General features: G+C 38.1%; 1 protein-coding gene across 5 annotated transcripts in view; it reads right to left on the bottom strand.

Moving 5' to 3' along the window:
- LOC115223514 (phosphatidylinositol 3-kinase regulatory subunit alpha) overlaps positions 1–10,000 on the bottom strand; it is a 209,972-nt gene that overhangs the window by 24,730 nt on the left and 175,242 nt on the right. For all 5 annotated transcript variants that reach the window (XM_029794138.2, XM_029794139.2, XM_029794140.2 and 2 more), the window contains 5 exons: positions 5,895–5,998; positions 5,640–5,774; positions 3,466–3,546; positions 1,937–1,997; positions 326–442 (listed from right to left, as the gene is read on the bottom strand). In XM_029794138.2, the coding sequence (XP_029649998.1) occupies positions 326–442; positions 1,937–1,997; positions 3,466–3,546; positions 5,640–5,774; positions 5,895–5,998 (498 nt within the window). The remainder of the gene's footprint in view (positions 1–325; positions 443–1,936; positions 1,998–3,465; positions 3,547–5,639; positions 5,775–5,894; positions 5,999–10,000) is intronic.

Raw genomic sequence — 10,000 nt, 5'->3', positions numbered from 1 at the left:
TCCAGTTCCCTCAGCTGTAGAAATGAGTTGCGACATCACTGATGCCAAGCTGTATCGGCCCCTTTGCCTTTCCCTTGGATAACATCGGTGGCATAGAGAGAGGAGGCTGGTAAGCTTGGACAACCGCTGGTCTTCCATAAACAGCCTTGCACAAACTTGTACCTTGAAGGGTAACTTTCTGGGTGCAATCCCATGGTCATTCATGTCTGATGGCAGAGTCCTTTCCTTTTCTATCTATCTAGCTAACCACCGTTATTTAATTGCATTCTGTAGTTAATTATAAATCATATTAAGACAGATAAGGCTGATAAATGCAGAAACCTACCTCGACACTGGAAGCCCTGATGCATGAGTCCAAACAAGAACTTATTACAATAATGGCAGCGCTGCATGGAGGAAAAGTTGTAATCTCCAAACTGGTGTTCACAGACTTGACTCTCATCTGAAAGATGAAACAACAAGAGTTAGGTAGAGACAATGATGATAGATTTCTTTATTAGGCCACACAGGGCCGAACACAGAGGGGACAATACAATGTAGAATTTTTCTTTTCAAAACCAATCGAAATCGTTTTGGAACAAGTACACAAAGAGATAACGAGGTAACATTTTAATAACAGAAATTCCCAAAAGGGGGAGGAAATATAACACTGACTAGGGTTATCCGTGGAAAGAAAGGCTTATGAAAAAAAGGAGTGGTTGTGTGGTAAGTAGCTTGCTTAACAACCACATGGTTCCGGGTTCAGTCCCACTGCAAGGCACATAAATTGTGATTAAAATTTGGCGAAAGATTTTAATTCAGAACTTTTGAAAATGAGACATTTGTACTACAGAGCCAGAGGTGGTTTCAGCCAGGTTGGTATCAAAAGGGTTAAACATTTGATTTTTTTAAATGGTTTTGTTAAATTTTCATCCCATATAAACCCTATTTACGGAGAAAAAAAAACAAAAACGAATGACTGACTAAACCAGTGGTTTTCAATCATAGTCTGTATGACCCTTGGGGGTTCATATAAGATTTTGTTTAAATTTACGTGGGGGTCCATATGGCCACTAACAGTCCATATAAAATTTTGCTGTTTAAATTGCTTACAATTCTACAATACACAAAGTAATTTAACAATTCCTAATAATATTTACAGTAAATCCTCGAGTATAGTCCACCCTTGAGTATAATACGCAGGGGATTTTTAGGGGGCTGTACCTCTGAAAAACCTAAATCTTGTGTATAATACGCACCCCTTCTCTAACTTGAGTCAAAGAAGTCTATATAACGTGCTTGGTTTGTAAAACTGTATACAGTAACATCCTTTATTATTATTGTATATGTAACATAATGCAAACGTGTAGCTTTTTTGTGCATTTTGTTTGTAGAAAATAAAGAAATAACAGTAATAATGTTTAATAAATGTTGCTTATTGCAAGTTATGGATGATTCTTTTATGACTTCATTGCTTTCAGGCTTAGCTTAAGGTATTTTTGCACCCGACTTCACAACATGCATCTGAATAAACATTGCCGGACAGTAAATAGAGACTCAGACATTGCTTAGAAAATAATTTTCATTTTTAACCTCGTATATAGTACGCACTAGGGATTTTGACCTTTAAATTTTGGGAAAAATTGCGGATTATACTCGAGGATTTACGGTAATTATAAAAATATAAAGGGATTATTTTTTTAACATGAGGTCCACTTGAGTAAAATATAAATCAATGGGGTCCATAGGTAAAGAAAAAAAGTTGAGAATCACTGGATTAAACCTTCTCAAAATACATTCCATTCCAGACATCACTTTCAAAAGCCAACCAACCATTCCTCTCTCTCTCTCTCGCTCTGTAATTCTGAAATTAGTGTGGTTTGTAAACTTCACTTTCAGTCTAGAGAGGAAAGTGCTGAGATGGTTGTTTGTAACAGAAGATACCTATTCCACTTACCACAATAATACTCGTCCAAGTCGTAGATTCCTGAGGCAGGAAGAGGGTTTGTAAATTGGCGCTGAATATCGGTCAAGATGCAGAGACACAGGAAGAAAGAAAAAGTAAAAGAAACCTTGGTTATTAAAATAATTTACGTCAAAATATACTTAAACAAACATTGACAGACATAAAAGTCATAAGGGCAGGTGGTGCTGTGAGGTAAGAAATGTGCTTCTCTGCCAAATGGTTTTGGGTTCAGTTCCACTACATGACCACCTTTGGCAAGTATCTTCGATTATAGCCCCAGGCTAACCAAAGCCTTGCGAGAAGATTTGTTAGATAGAAACTGAAAGAAGCCCACTGTATGTATATGCATGTGTGTCCGTGTTACCGTCTCCTTGCAAAACAGTTCTGAATGAGCGTCACCAGCAGGCAACCAGTTCCGTGAAAACATTTCTGGTCATACGAAAGCATTACCTGACTTGGAAACACATGGGGGCTGATAACAGGAAGGGCATCCAACCCATGCAAAGATGGAAAAAGGGGGACATTGAAAGGACGACAAAGAGCAAGAAGATAATCCATAAATACAGGCAGCACCTTCCTCTAATTCTCATTTTTCACTCCGAATGGAAATCCAAGACAGCTGATGAGGGATTTGCCAAAGAGGGAAAAGTAGTTGCCTTCTCTCCTTTTAGTCAAATCTTACAACTTTTTTCATCAAAAAAGCATTTTGCCTGGTGTGCTAACAATTCCGCTAGATCATCGCCTTAATAATAATAATAATAATAATAATAATAATAATAACAGTAATCTTTCCTACACAAGGCCTGAAATTTGGCGGGTAGAGGACCACTTGATTAGATCAACCTCAGTGTTCAGCTGGTACTTAATTTATTGACCCCGAAAAGGATGAAAGGCAAAGTCGACCTCAGCAGACATCAGACAGAAGAAAACAGCCTGCCCCTTCCAGTTGAAGGAAGGCAACTGGGATCATCTTCACAGTGACATTGGTTGATAACAGGACCTATTGTTCAGGCCACACCATGTGTTCAACAAAATTCCACAAACAAGCAAAGCCCAGACACTCAGCAAATGAATGGAGAATGGTTTTGATGGACACAGTCTTGGACAGGCCCAGCTGACAGCAATTCTATGCCTATAAAATCTGACCAGCAACGCTTTGCCGGTAGCACTCAGATTTTTTTTTTTCTAATTTTGGCAACAAGGCCTACAATTTTGAGAGGGGATGGGGGCATGTCATTTAAGTTGACCCCAGTACATAAAGAACTGCAAGGAAGGCCTGATGTGTTAACAACTTTGCCTGTTTGCAGCAGCAACAACAATCCTTTCTACTAAAGGCACAAGGCTTGAAACTCTGGGGGAGGGGTCTAGTCAATTACATCAACCCCAGTATTTCACTGGTACTTAATTTATCGACTCCAAAAGCATGACAGGTAAAGTCAACCTCAGTGAAATTTCACTGAGGACAGAATGTCAAGACAGGTAAAATGCTGTGAAGCAAAATAATAAATATTAAGACTCACCTGGTCTGGGTTCCTTTCACAGAGTTCATCAATACAGACCAAAAGGGACTTTTTATGAAACTCATCTTTTATACCCATCTCCTGTAAATGATACAAGAATAAAATAACAGTGAAATTAATAATGACGATGATGATATGAATATTATATGTGCCGGTGGCATGTAAAAAGCACCATCCGATCGTGGCCGTTGCAAGCCTCATCTGGCCCCCGTGCCGGTGGCACGTAAAAAGCACCATCTGATCGTGGCTGTTGCCAGACTCACCTGCCCCCGTGCTGGTGGCACGTAAAAAGCACCATCCGTCCGTGGCCGTTTGCCAGCCTCGCCTGGCCCCCATGCTGGTGGCACGTAAAAAGCACCATCCGTCCGTGGCCGTTTGCCAGCCTCGCCTGGCCCCCGTGCCGGTGGCACGCAAAAAGCATCATCCGTCCGTGGCTGTTTGCCAGCTCCGTCTGGCACCTGTGCGGGTGGCACGTAAAAAGCACCCACTACACTCACGGAGTGGTTGGCGTTAGGAAGGGCATCCAGCCGTAGAAACACTGTCAGATCAGGCCTGATGCAGCCTTCTGGCTTCACAGACCCCAGTTGAACCGTCCAACCCATGCTAGCATGGAAAGCAGACACTAAATGATGATGATGATGATGATGATGATGACATGACAAAGGTGACTAAGTTCACCTTGATGGTGTTTGTTATTACCAGTATCATAACATTCATTTATACAGAAAAAGTTGGATACCAACGAAGCTACGACATGCCCTGACAGTCACTCAACACTCTGTATGGAAGTGTGTATACAGTATGGTGGTCCCAAACCATTGGGTACCAGACCTATAGGGCTTTCTGTGTCAAAAGACGTTAAAATCAAGTCTTTGGGAGCCTCGTGAGCAGAGATTTCAAAAACAGGCTTTGTTTGGGTTGAGATATGCCAAGGTAACGTGTACACAACGCATGGGTGGGCAAGATTAGGGAAGCATGAAAGATAGCATCAACTGTATGAAGGTAAGAAGCTATTGGAGGTAATGACATGTAGGAAGAAAAGTGTAGGAGACAGAATAAAATTTTGGGGTACGCCAGAGCTGAAGGAGTTTAAGTCAAAGTGGACCCCCGCAGCACACACCACAAGGTACAGATAAAGTAGAGTTGGCAGAGCTCTGGACAGCAGCAGGTTGAAGTGCCATAAGCTTTAGATGATGGCCTGAGGCAGGGGATGTGTTGCTTAGCATGTATAGGGATGGTGGGTGGTCAAGATAAAGCAGTGGTTAAATGACTCGATAGATGCTAAGATGGTATGGTTTGGCAAAAGCTGGGTTTTGGAAATGAGAAAATGATTAAAGGGTTTCAATGTGTGTGTTGTTGTTGTTGTTAAGCAACAAGACGGGTAAGGGTGATTAGGTGATGGTCTAGGGCTTAGGGGCAGGAGACCGCAGACCTTAGGATAAAAAAAAAAATTTTGGTCGTCTTGTTGTAGTCGAGGACTCTTTGTTGACGCCCGACATTACTGGGAGGTGGCCCTCGAAGTCGCTGGAAATGGAGATCTCCAGGTCCAAATTCTTGAACGGCATATGTGTGTGAGAGAGAGAGAGAGAAAATTAAGGATGATCGTAAGGGATGAAAATAATTGCTTAAGCAGCACACTCTGTTAAATGGTTGGTGTTAGGAAGGGCATCCAGCCATAGAAACCATGCCGCAACAGACAGTCGGAGTCTGGACAGCTCCCAGCTAGCCAGCTCCATATGATATCATCCAAACACATGCCAGCATGAAGAGCAGATATTAAATGATGATGATGATAATTATTAGAAATTGTATAAAAAAAAATAAATTTTAACTAGTTTGTGTATTGGAGAAGTATAACCAATTTCTTGCAGGTGAATTTTAACAGTAAAATCTTACAAGGACCCCCACCCCCAGGGCCATGTGGACCCCAGTTGAGAGAACCACTGCTCTAGACTTCAATATTTAGTCCTTCAAGTTTTCTGTTTATCAACATCTTTGGAATTTGTAGGCCCTTTTTTTTCCCTTCTTAGTGGTCCCTTATGCAACAGTGGCCTCAAACCTTGTCTTGGACAAAATCGCATATCAAAACAAAGAAAAAATCCTACAAAAACAAGGATAACAAAAAGAGTAAAAGAGGAAAGAAAAAAAAAAGAGAAATAAATTCTGTAACAAACCATCAATTTTTCTTCATCTATATTCTTTAGTTCCATACCATTAATGTTTTTATCCCTAAACAATTCAGCATAACGATAAAGATTGAGGGCTGCCATCCAATCAGAAACGTTAGTTACTGTCCACTTCTCTAGACTCTGAAACAAAAAAAAAGTCATTAAATAAATAAACAAATAAATAAATAAATAATAATAATAATAATAATAATAATAATAATAATAATAATAATAATAATTGCCAATAAAAAAAAGACTTACCACACATTCATCAGGAGGTGACACATGGGGAGCCTGTTCTCGGCTACAAACTGCTTTTTCTATCACACCGTTCTGACAGCTTAAGTGACAACAATGTCCACAGCCTACAACAACAAGAAAAACAACAATTGAATTACCACTAATATTTTTGAAAATATACATATATACATATAGAGAGAGAAAAACATCATTAACCATTTTGATAGCAATCAGCCCTAGGCTACCTCTGGTACTTTGGTACAAACTTACTTTTTTTAAAGTGATTTAAACTAAAACCTTCTCTCTTCAATGTTAGTTATGTTCAAAACACCAAGTTAAAAATAATAATTCTTTCCACTATAGGCACAAGGCCTGAATTTGGGAGCGGGTGGGGCAATTACATCGACCCCAGGACTCTACTGGAACGTATTTTATCAACCCCAAAAGGGATGAAAGGCAAAGTCAACCATGGCGGAAGGAAGACATGGGATGAGGTGGTAAAGCATGATCGTTGAACGTTGGGCCTCACAGAGGCAATGACAAAAGACTGAGACCTCTGGAGATATGCTGTGACTGCGAAGACCCAACAAATAATGTGAGTTCATGGCTGTTTCCTGCACCAGTTTCGCATAGCTCCACCCCATCCAAAGTACCTTGGATTGCAGGACGGCCTGCTGTGCTTACCTCAGTGCTTGAGGAGACATATTGAGTCAAGTACATCAACATCAAAATAAAAATCAAATGGAAATTTTAGTTGTAATACCCGTGCCAGTGGCACGTAAAAAGCAACAATCAAAAGGTGACCAATGCCAGCGCCACCTTGACTGGATTCCGTACCGGTGGCACGTAAAAAGCACCCACTACACTCACAGAGTGGTTGGCATTAGGAAAGACATCCAGCTGTAGAAACACTGCAAGATCAGAATGGAGCCTGGTGCAGTCACCTCGCTTCCCAGACCCCAGTCGAACCGTCCAACCCGTGCTAGCATGGAAAACGGACGTTAAAGGATGATGATGAACATAAGGATGGGTGAAATGCTGATAGGTATTTTGCCCGGCATGCTAATGGTCCTGCCAGCTCACCCCCTCATTAATAATAATACTTTCTACTAAAGGCACAAGGCCCGAAATGTTGGGAGAGGGGACAAGTTGATTACATCAACACCAGTGTTTCATTGGTATGCATAGGACTCGAACCTACACCCCTGTGTTTTACCAATCAGTGTGCTACCATTTACACAGTGATCACTTATCAGCTTTAAGCTTATAAGATACTAGCAGTATCACCCGGCATTACTCGGGTTTGTTTCGACCCTTTAGAATAGGAATTTTTGAAAAGTAAAAATTATGCATTATGTAGCTTGTTATTCTCTTTAAGTGAACATTTTTCTGGTTGAAATACACCGAAAAATGACAACACAGCAGTAAAAAAATCGTAAAAAATAGGGATTTTCATAGAAAAAAAAGCACCTTTTTGATGTAAATAATTTTTGGTGTTAACATGGTCCAATTTGAATTTTTTCTTCTACGGAAGGAAGAGCAAGCCTTCTAGCATACACACAAACAAACACAGGAGGATCCCAGCTGGAACAACTTTAATAATAGGTCTGCTGGATCATAGCTGGCCAAGGGCTAAACGACAACATCTGGTTGTCTATGTATATATTAGTTGTTGTTGGTGGTGGTGGTGGTGGTTTTAGCAGAATACTGAACTTGACCAAGTCAGAGAGAGAAACAAAAAAAGCATCTGTAAACAGCCAAACTTTAACACTTTTGTTCCCTGCCATTCCCCATGACCACCACCACCACCTGATTAATTTTGAAACTAATAATGAATTTAGTAAAACAACTTTGTCTTTATTAATCTGTTGTTTGGGACATAAACAAACATGGAATTTTGATGAGAGGTTTTAATTTAGATTGCTTTAAAACAAAAGTTTTGTATTATAGAGTTAGGGGGGGGGCAGTCTTTGGACAGGGTGGTATCGAAAGAGTTAAGCAAAGTATCACAGTGATGTGGGAGGTGGGTACAAGGAACACGTCGACAGAAGAGCTTCTACATGGGCAATCTATTTGCTAGAAATAGCAGCCAAATTTTCCTGCTAGCTTAAAAAAAAAATATATATATATATATATATATATATATATATAAGGGGAAGAACAACTTATATGAAAAAGGAAGAGCAACATAATTTTCAACAAAGAGACAGAGACAGACAGACAGACAGACAGTGGTTATCGCCAGAATGTGTTTGATTTTAAGAGCAAAAGGATTCGTGGCGGGATGACCAGAAGCTGAGTATCAACAAGTAAAAGCAACCCCAAAAGACCCCTGTCCCAACCTGCATCAAAAGAAAAAAAGGGAACAAAAATAACAGTAACAAAACCTAACAGAAAACATAAGTATATTACACACATACACACACTCATGTACATAAATGCATATATATATACACACACACACACACACACACACATACATACATACACACGTGCATAAATATATGCATGTAGGCACATATACACATGCATGCATATATATATTTATATACATATATATAAATACACATGCATATACATACACACATAAATATATATACACACACACATATATATATATATATATATATATATATATATATATATATACACATGCATATAATATATATATATATATACACACACACACACACACAAATGTGCATAAATGTATGCATGTAGACACATATGCATGCGTATAGATATATACATATATACACACATATGCACATACATATATATATAAATACACATGCATATACATATATATATACACACATATGCACATACATATAAATATATAAATACACATGCATATACATATATATATATATATACACACATATGCACATACATATAAATATATAAATACACATGCCTATACATATATATACACACATATGCACATACATATAAATATATAAATACACATGCATATACATATATATATATACACACATATGCACATACATATATATATAAATACACATGCATATACATATATATATATATACACACATATGCACATACATATAAATATATAAATACACATGCATATACATATATATATATACACACATATGCACATACATATAAATATATAAATACACATGCATATACATATATATATATACACACATATGCACATACATATAAATATATAAATACACATGCATATACATATATATATATACACACATATGCACATACATATAAATATATAAATACACATGCCTATACATATATATACACACATATGCACATACATATAAATATATAAATACACATGCCTATACATATATATATATATACACACATATGCACATACATATAAATATATAAATACACATGCATATACATATATATACACACACACATATAAATATACATAAACGCACATACATTTATACATATACACACACACATATAAATATACATAAACGCACATACATTTATACATATACACACACATATATATAAATATAAATGCACATACATTTATATATATATACATATATATAAATAAATAAATGTAAGTGTGCAAAAAAAGGTAGTGATAGTGAAGAGATGTTGTTACAGAACAGAAAGTAAGTTTTTGTCTTTTGTAAACGTGAAAATTAAAAGTAAAAAAGGTAAAAAAAGCTAAGACAACCTTCTTGGTTCCGACCTGCTGGAAGACTAATTAAACTTAGTAACTGTAAATGGTTGGCTTTAAAGCTTCTGCACCTCCCCCTCCCCTTCTACACACGTACACATGCACACATATATACACACGTTTTACTTGGTAGCCCAGCAGCTGTAAGTTTTTTTTTACTTTGAATACTTTAAAGATCTCAGCCAGCTGCCTCAAGGCTAATCCCATGAAACTGCTGTAGCACCTACCACCACCATCAACACCATCCACTACCACCATCGCTGCAGCTTACACCACTTCACCTTGGTCAGATCGATGGCTTGGCCATGAAATTAGTTCTTTCCCGATCATTAAACAACACAAATCTCAACTATGCCTGCACTGACACAACCGTCATCACCATCATCACCACCGCCACTAAGTCAGTCACTGAGTCAATAAAACAACTCTTTGC

Source organism: Octopus sinensis, linkage group LG23 (genome assembly GCF_006345805.1).
Source record: "Octopus sinensis linkage group LG23, ASM634580v1, whole genome shotgun sequence".
Lineage (NCBI taxonomy): Eukaryota > Metazoa > Mollusca > Cephalopoda > Octopoda > Octopodidae > Octopus > Octopus sinensis.
The sequence above is the reverse complement of the archived record's forward strand: the minus strand, read 5'-3'. Positions and strand labels throughout refer to the sequence as shown.